A 19,674-nucleotide genomic window follows, 5' to 3' on the forward strand; every position below is an offset into this window, starting at 1 on the left:
ACACACAAAAAATACCACAATAAAAAAAAAGTTTTGCATGTGCGCACGCGCTTTTTTTATTTTTGGTGCCCTTCTCTCTCTTTTCACCTCCTCGCTTCTTTTTATTCGTGACGTCAAGACTTCTGAAATTTATCAGGTTTCTAAGCAACATTTCTATAATATCTAATAACGGCATTCGTAAAACTTGTTTTTTAACGCCATTGCGAGCGCACTATGGCCCTTTTTGAAATACCGAAAATTGGAGTTCGGAGCGATGTTACATCCTGGCTTTTTATCGTCCTTCAGAAAACATGGCGGCACTGGCGGCGCTCGGCACATGCAGCACTGAGGACGATTAGTGAGTCAGGGAATCGGAAGATCTCTTTTATGTGCTTGACGACCTCTCAGACTTTGAAAGGAAATCGTCAAACGGTCAAAACAACTGGATTTGGTGTCTGTGTACCATAGCTTCGGTTGTGACTCCGCGGGGCAGCCTTTCACGAAGAACCGGTGCGACGTGACCCCTCACATCGCTCACAAAAGTCCACTGCACATTCTCTTCGACTCACAATGTTTCAAAGAAATTGAGATCGCTGAAAGGGCCCTAAAAGAGCTTCAAACTCGAAAGTTAAGAGTCGTCTGCTCACAGTGATAGGCGGCAGGCATGGGGAAGAGCGGTTGACTGCGGGACGCGGGCGAACATGACACTTTGGGTCGGGGCGGTTCGGAGGCGTGAAAGAAACTGGAGTTGCAGGACGACTCAATCTCTGACATCACTGCACTGGTGCAGATCCCACAAAAACTTTAAATTCGGTTTTCGGAAATTTTTTTACTTTACAAATTATGATTTACTTCACTAATTTTGAGGTTAATGTCCAGGCAATGTTTTCAATCCTTTCACATAAAAAAAAAAAATATTATTTGACCTGTCAATGCCCCTTTAACAGATTTGTTTAAAAATAACCATGAAAGCGGAACTTATGCAGTTTGTGTAGGCGAGTTATACGGTCATGGGAACATAATACTGGGGGCTAATCGTAACAATCAGTCTGCTAATCAGGTAGAATTTGTTAACTTTTTAACTAGTGAAAATAGACGTATGGTTCTAATTAAAAACTTGCGAAGCATCATCGAAAACCGCTAAATCAACTCTTCTTAGAAATATATAAGGCAGGGGCATCATTTTATGGCGTTCTGGAAAAACGCACAGTTGGGATGCCTTACTAGGTTTCGGTTTCTTAATGGAGCGTGTCTTCGCGCCTGCGGTCCTGCTCCTTGGTGGTCGCGGTGCGAAGCCACCGCCTCGCAGGATGGAAGGAAGTATCGCGCATGTGTGTTGTGCGTCTCAACCACTGGGGAGAAGGACCGCGGGTGCAGAAATGCGCTCTGATAATAGGCAGAAACCTAGAAACGCATCCAAATTTAGTGTTGTTCCGCAATGCTGTAAAATGCTGCCCCTGCATTTTTTCTTTCTAAAAAGAGTTGATTTAGTGGTTTTCGATGACGCTCATCAAGTTTCTAATTGGAACCATGTGTCTATTTTCACTAATTAAAAATTATTGGTTTATGGGCCGCGTTTGCAATACGATCCACAGGGCGAACGCATTGGTCGTTTACGAGCGTCTCCCCCTTTCCACCTGCTTTCCTCCTAGCCACGCGATAACGCAGCGCATGAGCACTTGCGACTGCTCTCCGATAGAGGAGTCCGCCATTAAACTGCAAACGCTCCCCATCGTTTGAGTTGGACCCTCTCTACAATTTAGGCTCTCTACGAACGATAGGCGACAGGCGACACTGCCAGCGTGCCCCTTTCCCATAGTAAGAAAACATTTTAACATTTTACAGCGAAGTGACCGCCTTCCGAGAATCATTCCTTCCGTTTTCCGAGTAGTCTATAGACGCTCATGCAATCTTTGGGCGCCATAGTTAGATCTAGAACAACTTGCACTGTGCACTGAAAGCACTAGCAGTCGCCCTTGCGGAAGAACAAATTGCGAGGTGTGTCAACACGTGACACCTAAAACCACGGTAGAGAGTATGAGTTTCAATTTCAACCACATATTTCACGGAAACTTAAACTGCGGCACAAGTGATGCGATATACCTCCTGACATGTGGCACCTGCGGTAAGCAGTACGTGGGCCAGACCAGCTCACTTTTTCGATTGAGATTTAGCAATCACACAGCACATGTAAAATCATTTCCCAAACTTCCCCATTTCAGAACATTTGGCTTTACACAAACACAGAATTGACAAACTGGACGTTGCATTTTTACAATCTAATTTCAAAAGCAACCATGATCGCGAGCAAAGAGAATCATATCTTATTTACAAATTTAATTCAATGCGAATCGGGATGGCGTTTCCCGGGCCTCGAGCATGCACGGACAGCTAAAGCATGGCGGAAGGCATGGAGCGCATGCTGGAAGCCAGGCATCTGAAAGAAACGCCCCGCCTTTCTATTCTGTCGGTCACTTTGGGAGCCGGCGCCAGAGATGGGCCGTAGGATCCGGGAATCGTTCCTGGGTATGATTTTCGTCCCTGCCTTTTTCAATCTAGGGGAGCGTCGTACCAGCGTGCGGTCATACACTCGCTAGTGCAAGGTGCACGTTAAAGACCCCAGGCTGATGGTACACTGGCTAAATATCTCATCTATGGCGTGAACCAGTGTTGCCATATCCAAAAGGCAAATTGACCCCACACCACCGGAACATCCAACGTCCAATTTGCCTTTTCTTTTGTCACTACATCGGGGACTCTCGTTCAATCCTTGCTGCCCCGGGGAATCTCTTAGCATTCTCTGAAAACCCAAAGTCCTACTATGACAGATGACTGCTCTACAGACCATCAGTATCAAGACAAAAAAGTACACATAAATGAAAAAAAAAAAAAAAAAAAAAACCTGCAATCAATTGAATTTTAGCATTGCAACAAGCTGGATTGCGTTAGCCCCCACTACTCACGTAGGTCCGGATGTGCAGCCGCCTGCGCCGTCCTTCTGCGTTGCGTCGGAGGTAGCGGTTCATCAGGTTGTTGAACTCCATGAGTCGACAGTCCTTCCGAAGGTCATCCTGTGTGCGCAACAATTCCCGTCACCCGGACATCCAGAAACCACACCCCAACTTTCAGACTGCAGAGAAATAGTCAAGTTTCAGGTTCTGTTATTCGGCAGTGCTCGCTAACAGTGAATGAGAACTATATTCCGTGATAGAAGCACAAATGCAATTTTGAATACCTTAGGCTTCAGCATCATGGCATAGGAGTTTCCATCGCTTCCTTTAATGGTGATCTTCTTGGGCTTCTGAAGGGAAGACAAGATCTCGACCTGCAATGCAAGGAAAGGCCAGTTTGAAACTAGAAAGGGAGCTGAACCATCAGAATGTATAATACCCTTTCACCGTCTTCTGCGGCAGAACAAAGAGTCTCTCTAGTTCCCAGAAGATGCTAAACACCAGTACAGAACTGAAACTCACACAATTTAAGTTCTACAAATGTAAACTATGTACAAATTTTCTCTCAGCAAACTTATAGGATTTCGACTTTCAAGGCAGGAGCGGTCTCATAAACTAGTTAATAATGCACAAACTCTTAAAAGATATATGTAAAGGAGTTATTTATTAACTTCAATCTTTTGTGTGCTATATAGTATTTCAGCAAAAACATTGTCACTGAGATTTTAATCACCTTTAATAAAGGTTTTTGCGAGCCTGAGACTGTGCGCTTTTGACCCTGTGGCTTCGAAATCTTCTGAACACATACAAGCTGGACTGCAGCTGTCCGCCTCGAGGCAGATCCACACCCTAGCTCTGCAACATTGGCACTTTGCACAGAGCTTGCAGCTGTCTGCCTCGAGGTAGCTCCTTCGAACATTGACACTTTGCACAGAGCTCGCATTACGTCACAACGCAGACCGACTTTGTCGGAAAAAGAAAAGGCATTCTTACTTTGTCGTTGATGCCCACAATGTGAACTGGAGTCTGTGGGAACGGGTCGTGGCCCCTGGAAGCTCCTCCACTTGGAAGGGTCACCGAAATAGCAGACTGCAGGGGCAGCAGTATCTGACTGAAATTTCTGAAAAAGAGGCATCCAGAAAAAAAAATGGCACTTCCTAAAAGTTTTTACTTAATTCTTTTCCGAAATACCCTCTCCCGTTAAAGGGATGCCGAAGTGAATTTTAGTTTACAGATAACGACGGACCTTCGTCGACAGCATTGCCCGAGGGCCGCAAAGCTCGTTGGAGGCAGGCTTTGCGGAAACTAATAGAATGGGCTCGGTAAATCAGTGCCCATGGCAATGTCTTCGAACAATGAAAGTGTACCGTTTTCATGAACCACCCCGAATTAAACAAGGAAAGTTGAAAAGTCTCAATGTCCCCGCAGAAGGAACATTGTAGAGACAACAACAACAGTCGCATTTGCTTACACTTTTTGCCCAAACTTCTGTCTTTTTGCCCGTAATCATTCGTTGCCACTTCGGGACACATGGACGCGTGGTTAGAGATGGGACGTCAAACGTGCCGGACAAAGACGCATGCTCGAGGCTCCGCGGTTCGGGCTCACCTGTCCTCGAGCAGTCGGTGCAGGCTCTTCAGCTGCTGGGTGATACTGAGGACGTGGGCTTCGCCGGCGGGCCGGTTGCACAGTTCCAGCAGCTTGTCGCACAGGGCCAGGGTGTCGCCGAGGAACTTGCCCAGGCTGGGCATCTCTTGACGGGCTAGCTGGAACACCTCCTGACAGCGCTGAACTCGCATCGGGTACGAGGACTGCAAGCGCAACGTTAAGACTGGTCGGCCCTTTTTGTCTCTTTCAACGCGACGACAGTTACGAACGGACACTGTTCACTTTCGCGTCTGTGGCTTGGTTTGTAACCGACGAAGCAGGTGGCACGCACATGTTATATACCTACCTCGATTATGCATACGGGGGGCTGGGGGGGAATAGTCACTGACGAGGTGAAAACAGCAGAGAACTTTGAATGTCTAGTTTCTAGCGCAAGCTCGCTACCTTCGAGGACGCTTCAACATCTCATACACCTCGAGCACGAGCGCTTGGTCGAGGCGTGACGTCCAGCACGGAGCGGGTGCTGGAGGTCGGGCGTTAGAAAGGCGCGTCCCGCTATTTTTGCTCTGTCGGTGACTATAGCCTCTGAACGGCAAATACAGTTACCGAGGGACTTACTACGTTTATATCCCGACGGTAAAATAAGAAACATCCGAGTTGCAATAATGCTAGAACAAAAGTCGTCCGCTGGTCGGAAGAGCCCGCCCACATGAAGCGTAAACCCTCCTTAACTCAAACTCATAAAGACTAGAAAAGAATTCGAGATAAGCGGAGGGCAAGGTACCAAATTTTCCTTGCACGCGCTAAAACCAAAAAAACCCAGAAAAAAAGAAAAATAATTAAGGCTCCAATCCACACTCTGAAGGTCGTTGGACAGCAAAGCTGTGGTATCAGCTGCAACGATTGCCCACCGCACTATAGACCCTTTTTATGGAAAACGTCACCAAATGGTGCTCCAGCCTTTGGCGTCCCAGAGAACTTCCGGTTTATAAAAAGAATGAATAAAGGCCACCTTAACACCGCTGCTTGGAATGTAGATGAAACGTCTAACCACCAAATCTCTAGGTGAACGCTAAGAGAACGAAGGAGTGCGAGATCTCTTAAAATGTTTAGAGTATTTTTGTAAACCAGCTTGCCTCCTCCAAGATGTATTATTGTAAAGCCGAAGGCCCTCGTTAAATCTCCAACTTTGTTGTTCGTGTAGCATTTATGCTTTCTAGCGCTGGTGACATAAGCAAGCTCTACAGGCTTGCAAAGACGGTGCGACCGGAAGTCGCTTAGGACGCAAGCGACAGTTCATGTTTATAAACAGAAAAATGGTCTATGCCAAATGATTGACGAAAGAAAAGTAAATGCAGTGTACCAAAAGATTTTTTTTTTTATATATGAAAGACTAACGCTGCCGTTGCCATGGAAGCTTATGCAACCGCAATCTTTACCGAGAAACGCAAGTGGGGAGCGCTACGTGCTTATCATCTATCACATGGTTTCAACATTTGTTCTGTGGATTTCTTGTTGAAACAAGTGCCAGAACCACATGATAAGAGACAAGGCGCGGGCGATGGTTTTCTGTCGACTATTCTGCCGACTACATACTGTTCTGTCGACGGACGCGAAAAAAACCCGACCAACGAGTCATATACAGCTTCGACGTAAAAGAATGAAAAGAAAAAGACCAAGAGTCGAAGATGATGTCGAGCAGGGAGAGAGAAACAGCCGCAGCAGCTACCAAGCCTTGTCAGGAAGAAAAAAAAAGTAAGACAAGAAACGCTTTTGAGAAGCATGCTGCTCTGCGCGTTGTCACTCGAGACAAAGGACTTTTTTCGTGCACGATGATACACAAGTTTGAAGTTGAACTAATGTATAATTATACGCTAATTTACATTTCCCCGCTATATTTGGTGGAGAAACGCTTCCTGACAAATTCAGCGGCACGCAAGTCCGCTAAATCGAGCAGATTTTGGTGCAAATTTGGAACTCGGGACAGCTCACAAAAAAATACTCAGCGCAGCTCGAAACACACCGCACATTTCAGATTTCTTGTCTCCTGACTTTTTCCATAGAATAACAATACTATAAAACTTTATTTGAGGAAGGAGGGACCCATAAGAGGTGGTGCTACTGTATTTTTCTAATACCAATGGCTTTCCCAACCATTCATATTTCAGTGCTTCACGATTTCAATTGTTGCACAGCCTTACTACTCAGAATAGTCGAAAATTACTGGCTTGCTTTTGACAAAGTTATTGAAGAGTATGGCACACCATGAATTCATGAGGGCGCCCATCAAACCATTCGGCCAATCTTGGCCGCGACATGATCACATGGTCGTGTTGCCGCGGGGTCGATCGGGATCTCGAATTCGGCTCCCGACGCGCCGCTTTCTCTCCTAGCCACTGGAGGGCGCTGCAGGCGCCCCCGTGGCAGGCGAGGAGAAACCTCCTCGCCCATCGAGAGATATACTCGGTGGGGCAGGGGGCAAGAGGCCTCTAAGAGCTCCGGACGCGACCGAGACGCAGGCACTGGCAGGCAAGTGGGTGGCGACCGGATCTAGGATATCGCGGGACGCGAGGCCTAAGGGCCTTCTTTGTGTTTAGCTTTAGGCTTAACGTGCATTTGTAAATAATTGTGTAATGCAGCTTGTATTTGTAGTTTAGATTGAGTGTTTTGTAGCGTTGTGTTTTATTGTACTAATAAACTGGGAGCGGAATCCCGCTCCCGTGAAAGAACCAGGCTGGACTCGGGTTGTTGACGGACCACGTGGGAAACGGCGAATCGGCGGCGGTACGCAAATTTCCACAAGAGGTACCAAGAAAAACTCAGAATATAGTTTACCTTGGACACCGCAATCATCATCCACACGGCCTGCTGCGGGTAGGTTCTCAAGAGACGAGCAACAATTGCCTGGAACCCAAAGCAGAAAGAAAAATCATTCACATGCGAACACCTGCTCTAAGAATCTCTTGCCTAAATAAAACATGTTCCAGTCCTACCATCTCACATGCCAAACTTCCTAGAAAACTTTCAATATGTGCATGTGCTACACTAGAGACATGAACAGTGATGATGCACAAACCCAATGGCCTGATCAACCCTTCACTTCATCTTGTACTGCACCTGAATAAATTCAAGAATACAGGCAAGAAAACAAAAGGAAGCTGTTTCTAGCAGCCTATATTTCTCCCATTTCTCAATATAAATTTGAGTTGATCAATTTTCGTAGATTACATTGATTAAGTGGACTCGTATGCTTTGTAAAAAAAATGCAACATTTAATCCTGAATCTCTTTTTTAAAATGCTGTCCTGGCGTGTTTGCGGCCAATCACACCGAGACTCTGTCAAAATCAATTGATGGGAAACTACGGCTTGCCACCAACTGCTCCGAGCCAAACCGGCATGACCATGGATGCCGAGAAGCATAGTGCTCCAACTGGGGAGCCAGAGCAGCATTTCCAAAAATATTAAGAGAAGTGACTTATACCGGTACCAGAGACTCGTGCAGATTCCCCAAGGAGAGAAGCCTCAAGAACCGTAGTAAAACAAGTTTGGCTCCTTGCGGAACATTATCAGTTTCCCCCTTGATGAGGAGAATTAAGATATATGTAAGTGAATTTTAGAAAGAAAAAGAATAAAGGGCCAAAAAAAGCTATGAAGTCCTACCGTAAAATACCGGACAAGAGCCCACTCAAAATTTAGAGATAATCGCGAAAAAATGGAGGACGGGCGCATGTCCGGTCATCAATTTTATATATCAAGCTACTGTGCATATTTTCTCAGATCTTAGAAATTTGGGAATGGGCGCTTAATGTAAAATGGGTGGATGCGCGGTATTCTACGGCATATGATGATGCCACGCCAATGCATTCTGACAGGCAGTGGTCTGCTAGGTTGCCTCGCATTGGTAGCTTATAGACGAGCCGTCGGACGGCACTCATTACTCGAAAAAGCTCCATCATTTTCTTTCATTCTTTTCGTTTCTGTGAAATCAAATGTCTTTGATATAATAAAACATGTCCTTGCACATCTTTTTCACTCCCGGCACCAACAAGGCTCCAACTTGACGTCGATTCATAGGAAAATTTTGGCTCTTATCTCAAACTTCCGAATGACGACAGTTTTGACTTCAAAATTTTGAGAAAGCAAACGCGCTTGTGGCAAAGTATGGAGCCGTAGCATGCAAAACTGACGTTTGTGATTCACTTAAAGTGGGTTTGGTCCATTTGGCCCAAGCCGTAGATCGATCAACACTGGTCCGAGGCCCACCTTGAGCTGGCGAGCTACTTGCTCGTGTGAATGGCAGATCCTCGAGATCAGTTGCGGGAAAGCGGTGAAGAAGAGGTAACAGGGAAGCTGATCAGCAAAAACAGCCACCACCTGCAAAGCAGATTTGGCAACATTGAAACACAACAAACTAGAAACATATTCAAAAATTGTTTATGCTGTGCAGACCATGGTACACTGCAATCGCCCGATAGTGGGGTGGGTTCTAAAATTTTAGTAACTCAAGTCAGACTCGCAAAATTTAATAAAAATGTTACCAAGAAATGATAAATATATCAAACAATAAAAATAAACTAATTTATAGTGCTTTTTTGTAGGCAGAAAGCTCCTTCACCGGCACTTTTTATTTAGTTTGATTTATTGCACCCATAAATGCCCAATGCCCAGCAGAGTTTAAAAGGGAATAGGAACAAGGCACTTACTATTCACTACTAAGTTAAACCTTGTTATAACAAACTAGCATCACGAGCAGAAATTTGTTCACTATATGCGATATTCATTATAAAAGCACACACAAAAATTTACGCGAACAATGCTGCAATCAGCCCGTGCAAGAACGTGCACTGCACTAAGATATAAAAACGAGATATCGTGGACCACGAGATCCTTAGCTGTCACTAAGCAGCCTTAAAAAAATAGAGTGGAACATGAGGGTATCAATTGCAACGCAAAAACCACGTTAGCTTGATTCATTATTTAATTTATTTGAAGAAAGACGTAATTTTGGGCTGGTGCCCTTTCACCTGGAGCCACTGCGCTGAAGCCAACCACTGCTCACGCTGAAGTCATCATACACTAGCAGACACGCCAAACTGATTGCTTTCGTTTGAACAAGCTGACCAGCCAATAGCGAATTTCGCACCCTTGCGTCCTTAAAGGGATGTTGAACTGAAATTTAGATTTAAAAAAAACAATGCAGGAGATGTAGGCGGGGGACGCTACAATCCCTACAACACTACTACTAAGGCGATATCTCGAATGGACGGCTGTATTTTTGGAAAAAGGGGTCGGGATTGAACCACGCCCACAAGGAAAGTGACATAGAGATATCTCTTTTCCTCCTCTCTTTGCTTTGCCCCCTCAAGGCGGCGAGGTGGAGAAGACGCGAGGCTGTTCCCCCTCCTTCCCGGAAAAACAAGACATAAACATATCTGTCAAATGCGCCTCCTTTTTTTTTTTAAATTACGGTCATCCGTTCGAGATATCGCTGTATAAGTGATGTTTTGGTGTTTGTAGCATCCCGTTGCACGCTTTTGCCAGGTGTTTTGTGGAATCCAGATTTCGGTTCAGCATCCCTTTAAACCATGAGAACATGAGAACAGAGCCTTTTCCACGTTCGGTGTTCAAAGCAAAGGACAGATGGCGCTACCGAGCGCAAAATAACTTTCCAGTGCTTAATAAAAAAAAAAGGCCCTTATGTCGGGTTTTTGGGTTTGCCAAGCTCGAAATCACACTGCGCAGTACAAAAACAAAATGGGGAAATCGACCGCGAGTTGGCACTAATCAGCGAGTTCCACGTTATTCATAGTTTTTGAAGTATTCAAAGGACTCGAATACTTCGAAAAGCGAAAGTGTGAAGCGAATCGAATCGAATAGCAAGCGCTATTCACAAAGTATTTTAAGTTTCAAATATTTGCACACCCCCACTGAATTGACAAATGCATTCGTTGTGCCGGTCAGTAATCCCGAAATGCTACATGTGGTTGAGAAAGCTAAGGAAATGGGACATCAAAAAAGAACTAAATTAATTAGGAGGATAAAGTTGCTAAAAAGACGACCAACATCACAAAGCACTACTTGCAACTGAAGTTTAATAATAATAAAAAACATATACACCTTGATATCAAAAAGACGCGTGGCAAAGTGCTTTGTCAATGTACATCTTATCACACTAATGTTTACCACTCAAACAATTTCAAATATGCCATCTCAGAGCCAAGCAAGGGTATCGACGAGGCACTGACACACATGCCCTCATTGCACTGCGCTATAATGTGTGCCTCTGAGATGGCATATTTGAAATTGTTTGAGCGGTAAACATTGGCACAATAAGATCTAGATCAACAAAGCACTTTGGCTAGTACACATGTCTTTTTGATATCACGGTGCATAATGTCTTCCTATTATTATACTTCAGTTGCAAGTAGTGCTTCGCAGTGTTCGTCATCCTTTAAATCTTCCGTCGTCTTTCTGACACTTTCGTTCCGTACAATGAATCACCGACTCGCCAAAGTATGTACCCTTTTAGGAACAATTTAAAAAATAGGTTTTTGCGACCAAACAAAGTCTTTGACCGTCAGAATCCAATACGAGCCAGGAGGCCGTCCCCACCTTGTCGGTCATGTGCGCCAAGTACTGCTCGAGCTTCTCCCGCGCGGCGGAAGAGCGGCGGGCGCGCCCCATCTCGGCCACCTGGGAGCCCAGATCAAACCAGATGGACAGCAGGCGGGGCATCGAGTGGTACACGTGCTCGCAGCCGTAGCGCAGGGACTCCCCGTAGTGCCGCACCACGTGCACCATCACCTCCCTGCGGAGAGCACCCCCTTACATTACCTTCCCCCATTACTCACTTACTCACAAACCCCCCACCAAATAGTGGCATCTTACTATTGAGAAGGCATTTGTTGCAGCCTTCAGTGTGCCGCTCACACGAGGGAAGCGCAAACGCGAGTTTGAGTGCGGATTGTCTCGGACTCGAGGGGCGACGGACTCACGCTCTCTTTTCCTGCTTCTCGTGGAGGTTGAGCACGGTGTCGCAATACTTGGCCAGGTGGAAGAGTCCGTCCTCCCAGGCGGAGCACGTTTGGGCAGCGCTCTTGTACAGTATGGCGAGCTTGGTGCTTTCCACCGCCGCCGACTCCTCGCTGTACCGTGCCAGTAGGAGCTTCGCCTGCGTCGTCGTACCCAATTCGGTTACCACGTCTAATCCGGGCAATCTCGGTTCAATTAACCATTTACCTGCCGAATACGTAATTAACCGTTTGATTAGCTCATTTAGCTACTCATTCGCCTCGCACCCAAACGAGTTTCATGATTTGAGAATGCTCCAGTTGGATACTGTTCGAAAACTGGAGATGCCAATCAAAAGACAAGCATGGACAGGATAAGAACAAGAAGGACAACCCAAAGACAAGGTCTTTGTCATTTTACCACAGTCTCCGTTTGGAATTAAATCTACACCCACTCGCCAGCCAAAAAAGCCACATTGGTTGCAGGAAAATTTAGGAAGTTAGCCCGCCGTGAAATGGCATCTGGCGTCTCCACTATAGATGGGAAACTTGGCCAGTGCAGTACGACTGTTAAGCCAGGCTCTCTGACGCAGTAGGGATCACGTAGCATACGAGCGCACGTCGGTACGACGCTCGTTCAGATTGAAACGGCACGTGCTCCTTGCCGGCACGGTTGGCCTCGCACGCGATGAAGTATGATCGAAGGCAGAAAGCTCACACTGGAGGTGGAGCATCTACTGCCAATCTTACGTTGCGGAAGATCTAAGGCCCGTTCACACACTTGCGTTTGCTCAGAACCGAGTTCTTGATATCGCTTACGATGACAAAACACGCAGGCACGCCGGTGCCATCTACAAAGTGACCCCGGAACTGCATTTTACCAGAGCGAAGGTTTTGCGGAATTTTCGAGCCAAAAAAGAAAGATGGATAAATGGAAAAAATAGGAAGCATGAGCAAACTGCAAGTGTTTCACGCCTACCGGATAGATGGCGAAAGAAATTTTAAAAGGTTTTTAAGGGGGGACACTACCCAAGGGGGTCAACTTTTGAACCTTTTGGCTTAATATGAATGAAATTTACAGTATATACTGGCCATTGTGGGGCAGAATGCAGTGCAAAGTTTCATATGTGTACATGAATTGTAAAATAACTTATAGTTGTTTTTATCAAGAACACACTGACTTTGTACAGGAAAACGTTTGAAAAATAATACAACACCTAATGTATTTTTTCACTAGATCTGCAGCAGAATGCCTGGAGAGTGCAACTGTGAAAACAAAATTTCCTAAAAGTAATTTATTTTATGCTAACATTGCAGTGAAAAATCAAATAAATTTTTTGCCTTTTATGTCGTCGACAAAATTTAACATCTTTTATAAAAGATATCCACAAAGTCAAAACACAATTCCCCAATCGCATTGCTAACAAAATTCCAGTTAAAAAAAAATGAGTGAGTCTTTCCTTTTGTTTCATTACCGAACGACAGTTTTCCTAAAGTGAAATTTATGCGAAAAAGTGGTACAAAAATATAAAATATGTGTTCAAAGTGCTCTGACCCCTATCTTTTCTTTGGTGGACCGAAAATAATTTATAAAAAATTAACTATGCAGTGTAAACTAATGAAACTTTCTGGGAACACTCTCTAGATGTTGGTGGATGTAAATATGGCATTTTTCAAAATAAACTTTTTTTGCAGTGTACAATTTCAACCGAGTACAACCGAAAAAGACGAGACCTACAGAACCTCTTAAAATTTCTTAGGACAAGGGAACACAATGGCATTCTGGCGCCATCTATGCAATGACCCTGAAACTGCATTTCGCAAGAGCGAAGGTTTTGCAGGATTTCCGAGGTCAAATGTGCGTAATACCTAGGAGAAAGGCTCGTTTATAATGTTGACAAAAGTTTTTTGAGCCAAGAAAGAAAGGATAATGCGCGAGAGAAATAGAAAATATGCCAGGCCACCAAGTTTACACTGCTACCCAATAGATGGCGCCAGTGTGTCCTCTCGTCGTAAGAGATTTAAGAGGTTCCAAGGGACTCGGTTCTAAGAGGTTGCAAGTGCGTGAACGGGCCTTGATTTCTTACAAGTCATTAGGGTAATATCTTGCTGAAAATCTTTCCTTCTAACCGCATATTGTGATTTCCACAGCTTAAAGCTAACGGAATCTTTATAAAGTAGTGTTATTTAATATAAAAAAAAATCCAAATTCTGAAAATAAAATAAATGGGACAATAATTACCTTCAGTGGCTGCTAATTACTTTTTACCTATCGAGTGTAGGCAATAAGTAAAGCTTTAGGGTGCAATTCAATTATTGCAGAAAACAATGATGCAAGTTGCCCGATATCCATTTAGGAGAACAGTGTCAAAACCCCCGTTAGGTATTGGTACTGGACGAAAAAGAAAGAAGTAGAGCAAATCACTCTCAAGTCTCTCCTTGAAATGAGCAATCATATTTTGTGGAGAGATACTCGAGCCATAAACGTCTGCTGCCAGTTGGGAAATCGTCTTGTCCGTCCTTGTGTTTTGTGTTCTTCCCATGATTAATATTATCCATATCAGCACGCCCTCCACTCTGAATAAGGTTTCAAAATTGTGATTTTTGAAAAATTCAAAACAATTTTGTAATTTTTTGTTGTTTAAAGACCCTCGTCCCCCCTTATCTTAAAGGCTCATCTTCATGCTCTTCCCACATTCAAATGGCAAGAAAGAAACCTCCAGCGAAAGAGCACGACTCACACTCGAATGACGAGACATTAGGCGACAACTTTCGACGCCAGTATTGGCTCGCACGCTCGACTTGCCTTTGCACAAACGTAGCGGTCTTCGGGACTTGTGGTCAGGTCGCCGCTGCAATTCGGCGTCAGGTTGGAGAAGTGGCGTCCTATGCCCCTCTGAAGCTCGTTGAGGGCATGCTCCCGCTCACCCTGCACCACCACGAAAGAGAACAGTCACCTTAAACGGAAACTGAAGCGGTTCTGTATTTGAGGAAAAACACCTCAATCGTCTTCATTCGGCCTCCAGGATCACAAATAACGAGATTATTTTTCAGTTTGGTGCACGGAAGCTGCAGAAATTAATTTTTAAAGTACCGCCGAAGCCCCTCCTTCCTGGGGCGTGGCATCATACCAGGAGTTTTCGGAATCCCTGCTCTCGCGCATCTTCAGCACCTGTCAAAGCTATGCACGCGCACTCTTGCTATTTCGAAAAAGGTCACAAATAGACGTCATGATTGGCATCGGTGCAGAAAAATACACCTGACAAGCTTACGATAGCAAGCGCTGCCCCCACGAGCAACACGCGCTTGGCGGCCCAAAGATCTTAGTATGACGCCACGACTGGCCAGAGGTTTTTAGTGTTTTCTCACGTTTAGTTACATCTATGGGGAAAACAAACGTGATATTAAGATTTACGGAATAAAAATATGCCAAAATCCCCCTCCAACTCTTTTTTTTTTTTTTTTCAAGAAGTGTTTTAGTTTTTCTTTAACCCCTTGAGTGCCATTCTCGCGTATACTGGGACGCACACCCATGTGGCTTCAGTTTCGGTTTTCTCCCTAATACTTCCAACTGGGCTGTCAATTTTTTTTTTTTTTTTTTTTTATGTGTAGCGCCACGTATGAGCAGGTGTAGAAAGCAATATTTTATGTTATTGTGCACACCCATGTGGCTTCAGTTTCGGTTTTCTCCCTAATACTCCCAGCTGGGCTGTCAATTTCTTTTTTTTTTTTTTTTATGTGTAGCGCTACGTATGAGCAAGTGTAGAAAGCAATATTTTATGTTATTGTGCACACCCATGTGGCTTCAGTTTCGGTTTTCTCCCTAATACTCCCAGCTGGGCTGTCAATTTCTTTTTTTTTTTTTTTATGTGTAGCGCTACGTATGAGCAGGTGTAGAAAGCAATATTTTATGTTATTGTGTCACTTTTCTATGGCACGTAAAAGAGCCTTTTAGGCGACCTCTGTTTCGGTACGCTCTCCCACTGTTACGGAACGGTGAGTCTATGTAGTTCGACCTTGCGATTCATGGCGAACACCGAGATCTAGAAAATACTGACAAACTCTGTATTTGACGACCGTAAAAACACGAAAGTTACAGTTCCGAAGAAAAAATGGCAGAAAGAGTCCACTCAAAATAGTGACCTTGGAGTGCAAAGTCAAGGTGCCACTGCGTGGTACCGTGTCTCGGAAAGTGTAACGCGAGAAAAATGTCGTAGGTTGGAAGCACTCAGAGATCAATAAACTTTTTTCCCATGAAACATTGTATCTTCAATAAATTAATATTCTTTGCAGAGCATGCCACAGTGTTACCGAGGCCAAAATTTGTGTTCGGCGTGCGGGAAAAAATATGCCGGCAATCAAAGGGTTTATATGCCAACCTAGGACATTTGAGTGCAATAAATCCTAAACATTGCTTTATTTCCCTCACCTTGGCCCAGAGCCACTTGGCTTTCTCGAGAAACACGTCCGGCAAGTCGCAGATTTCTGTCTCGAGCAAGCAGCTGTAGGCCTGCTGCAGGTGTCCCGTCCTTTGTTATGTTATGAAAATGAAACGAGACAGAAACAAAGAGAGCTTTAATGCGAGGACACTGCCGCAATGAACAACCAAATGTCCAACCAAAATTCAGCCGAACCAAACAAAGCTGTTGCTAGTCCGTTGATCTGTTCGGGAATCGGCACCAATACAAATCCAGTCGAATCCCACTACTATTTAGTGAAGTCCATTTACACAAAATATAAAATTTTCACATTTAGTAGCTCCAGATTTTTTCTGTTGTAAATTGTTTTTACTGGTACACAGACGCTATTGCACCATAATAAGAGCATCCTAAAAGCGAACCCTCAAGTTGTACAAAATTTGATCGTTAGACAAGACGTTTGCAATGAGCAAGCCATTACTCATTCACCCATAGTCTCCTTCAAAATAAATGATTTCCCATCACTCTCGCCAAAAGTGTAGTTGTAGAAAGAAAACAGTCCAACTCACTTCCTGGCAAGCTTGGCACTTTGCAGCCAACATTTGGCCAGCTCTGTCTGCAAGAGGTCCTCCAGGTCATGATGCTTGTCCCTTGCAATGGTCAATAATGCCCTCCGGACATTCAGAAGGGGCTCCATGAAGAGTGGAGAGCACTGAAATGACACAACACTGTCATTCGGCACAGTGCTAGAAATGTAATGTCATTCCGGAGTACTATTACACCATACCACAAGGGAGTGTAGGGCATAAAAACGTACCATGAGAACAATAAACCACCAAAACGAGTCACGAGGATAGTGTCTTGCACTGATCACAAGTCATAAACAGAAATATGTTATGGGACTGATGTGCCAAGAGACAGCATGTCACAAGGACTGGAGTCACAAAGGCAGTGTCATGAGCATACCCTATTTACAAGAGTGTAGATCGACCCATTTTTCAATTTTTGAAAATCTGAAAAGGGAGGTTTGACTTTTAATCGAACCAAAGCATCCCACCGCCGACAAAAACGAAACGATAGTGATATCAAGAAGACCTCGACGAGTTCAGCTGGCTGTACTGGTGGCATTGCGCTATTCTGTGCGCTCATTTTACAAAGTTTTTTTTTGTTTTTTTTTTTTGCGCAAACGAGTATTATTGATAGCAATTCGCAAATTAGCTTGAATGTATGGCGGAGAACAGCGCATGGTGCATCCGACTCCCGGGGATGGCGGCACTTCATGTAAGAGCCACTCAGGAAGTGCCAGTAGAAAAGCCTCGTGTCTCACTCCCCATGGCTTCTTTTCGCAGTTTTTCGTACTATTCACGGTGGCACATCGTTTGATAGAGTGTCGAGATCATGCTGGAGGGCCAACTATGTTTTTTTGTATTGACACGCTGATCCGGGCAGTTTAGGTTTTCGGTGCTCGTTTATAGTCATTGTTCACCCAGAAGAAACAAAAACTGCGCTGTTGGACACAAGTTTGACTCGGCAGAGCGGGTGGTGCTACAGTAGTCTGCAACGGCGCGGGATCTTAACTGCGACGGCAAACGAAGAGGCTTCGGTGGGCCAAAGTCTGGATAGGTTGAAATGCCTTCCGGAATTAAGAGGCCAGGCTTGCAACAAACGCCGCAGAAGTGCACAATCGGTTCCTACCCGTGACGTGCAACGCGATCGCTGAGCAAGTGCAGAAGAATGCGGTTGATGCTGTCATTTGCCAAGTGCGAGATTTCGCTGGACGACGCCAATGACGTGCTTTGAGAACGTAGCAGTGATGACGACGCGAACAACAGCACCAGTGCGGACGAATCGTAGTCTCTAGTCGCGGACAGAGTGAGAACAAGAGGGAGCAGCCTTAGTTGTCCCGCCTCCAGCGTGAACTTCCTAGTTTCGATAGCGCCTGGGAACCTCATGCGCCTCGCGCGTCCATGCACAGCCAAAGCACGCCAGAAGGCATCGATGGCGTGCTGGAGGCTGGGCTTTCGAAAGAGGTACCCTGCCGCTCTCGCGCATTCGCCGTAAAGTGTGCCTCTGAAGATTTTTTTACGGCGGAGTCGTTTAGGGCTCGTTTCCCCAGTATCGTGTCCGTGGGTAAACAAATCTCGGCACAAAACTCTGGACAGCTACCGCCATCTATTAGCGATGGCGGCAACCTTTCCAGCCTTTCCACTTTAGCTTGCCAACTTGCGGCCGGCCATTACTTCATTCCCACCATAGTACAGCTTCGCTGGTCTTCCTTCTTCGCCAAAGTAGAAAAACTGAAAGTTCTTTTCTTTTTTTGCTGACGTGCAATATGGGGGTTGATTTACAATCCTGTAAATAGGGTAATTTGTACTGAGAATGGCGAGCCATAGAGGAAAGCATGTCACAGGAACATCACATCACAAAATCACTGTGTCACAAGAACAATGTGTTGCAAAAACAGCATCAAAAGGACAGTCTGTTATGAGCACAGTCTGTCACAAGAACAGTGTGTTATGAGAGCAGTGCGTCGTAAGGACATATCACAAGCATGTGTCTGAGGAGCATCCGTTACAAGAACAAAATTTGCAAACATGTCGAAAGAACAATGCATGGTGAGGACACGACAGGGCAGCAAGTTGTTATGTCATCTTTGAGAGGCATAATTTTTTGCACCACAGATATGTGACAATTGTTCCTGCAAAAGGGAGCTCCACCCTAAGATAGATGCAGTTTTTACGGTACCACACCTGAACCAGGCTCTTGCGAGACTTCCAGACGTCTAGAAGAGATGTCACTGCCGTCTGCTTTTCCTCCTTGTCACTGCTCGCATCTAGGTTCAGAAGGACGCCAAAACCTTTCTCCACCTCTGTCAGGATGTGGAGCCTGAAAATCCAATTTCGTCATTTTTAAAATTTAAACATTCATGAAACAATATCATAATGTTCTTTAAACAAAAAATGATGAGTTGTATGTGCCATTTTATTCTTATTTTATATTATCTTACCTCGTCTCGTCTCGTTACCTTACCTTATTATGTTCATTTATCTTAAAAGCCATTTGGGCTCACTAAACAATGAAATAACAAGTGTACCATCATAATGTTTTTTACACAAAAAATGGTAACTTTTATGTGCCATTTTACTTTTACTTTACTCGTGTCTGCCATTTTACTCTTACTTGGTTTCTGTCTGTATCCCTCCTTTGGCATTCTATGTATTATAATGTTGCATATACTACTGAGGTGTTAATGTCAAGACTGGCCATGTCTCTTTTTGTGCTTTACTTGCTGCTTCCAGGAAAATGCTGTGAGAAACAAACAAAAGAAAAACACAGTCTTTCGTGACTAGAACTAGAATTAGAAAACAGAGTGTCGGGGAGCACAGATTCCTACAGCAATGCATCCATTCTTTTCATTTATTCATTTACCCCAAGGACCCTTTTGGGCATTACAGAGGGGGGGTTCAAAGATTCAAAGAGCTACCTGAGAACATAATGGTATCCCCTTTGGTACGCCTCTTGCTCCATGGCTGCCGCTGCCAGAGGGCTCGTCTGGTGACTGCGAGCCTGCGCCAAGCTCTCCACAAACGACTGCTCGTGCTGCAATGTGCAAGGGACACTATCAGTACGACAACCGCTGTCGGGAGACGGGACGCACTGGCAGATCGTAATTCCCGGGGTTCAAAGCGTTTTCCCAGTCTAGGCAC

At 44.8% G+C, this 19,674-nt stretch overlaps 1 protein-coding gene across 1 annotated transcript in view; it reads right to left on the minus strand.

The window, feature by feature from the left end:
* Nucleotides 1–19,674, minus strand: part of LOC8031712 (serine/threonine-protein kinase ATR) — a 56,524-nt gene that overhangs the window by 7,131 nt on the left and 29,719 nt on the right. Inside the window, exons 24-36 of the mRNA XM_040215910.2 lie at nt 19,452–19,567; nt 18,718–18,853; nt 16,537–16,679; nt 15,979–16,078; nt 14,356–14,478; nt 11,535–11,710; nt 11,152–11,347; nt 8,803–8,913; nt 7,374–7,442; nt 4,539–4,741; nt 3,924–4,050; nt 3,215–3,304; nt 2,943–3,050 (exon numbers count right to left, since the gene is read on the minus strand). Coding sequence (XP_040071844.2) covers nt 2,943–3,050; nt 3,215–3,304; nt 3,924–4,050; nt 4,539–4,741; nt 7,374–7,442; nt 8,803–8,913; nt 11,152–11,347; nt 11,535–11,710; nt 14,356–14,478; nt 15,979–16,078; nt 16,537–16,679; nt 18,718–18,853; nt 19,452–19,567 — 1,698 coding nt within the window. The remainder of the gene's footprint in view (nt 1–2,942; nt 3,051–3,214; nt 3,305–3,923; nt 4,051–4,538; nt 4,742–7,373; nt 7,443–8,802; nt 8,914–11,151; nt 11,348–11,534; nt 11,711–14,355; nt 14,479–15,978; nt 16,079–16,536; nt 16,680–18,717; nt 18,854–19,451; nt 19,568–19,674) is intronic.

The sequence above is a fragment of the Ixodes scapularis genome, unplaced genomic scaffold, assembly GCF_016920785.2.
Source record: "Ixodes scapularis isolate PalLabHiFi unplaced genomic scaffold, ASM1692078v2 PGA_scaffold11__112_contigs__length_91849675, whole genome shotgun sequence".
NCBI lineage: Eukaryota > Metazoa > Arthropoda > Arachnida > Ixodida > Ixodidae > Ixodes > Ixodes scapularis.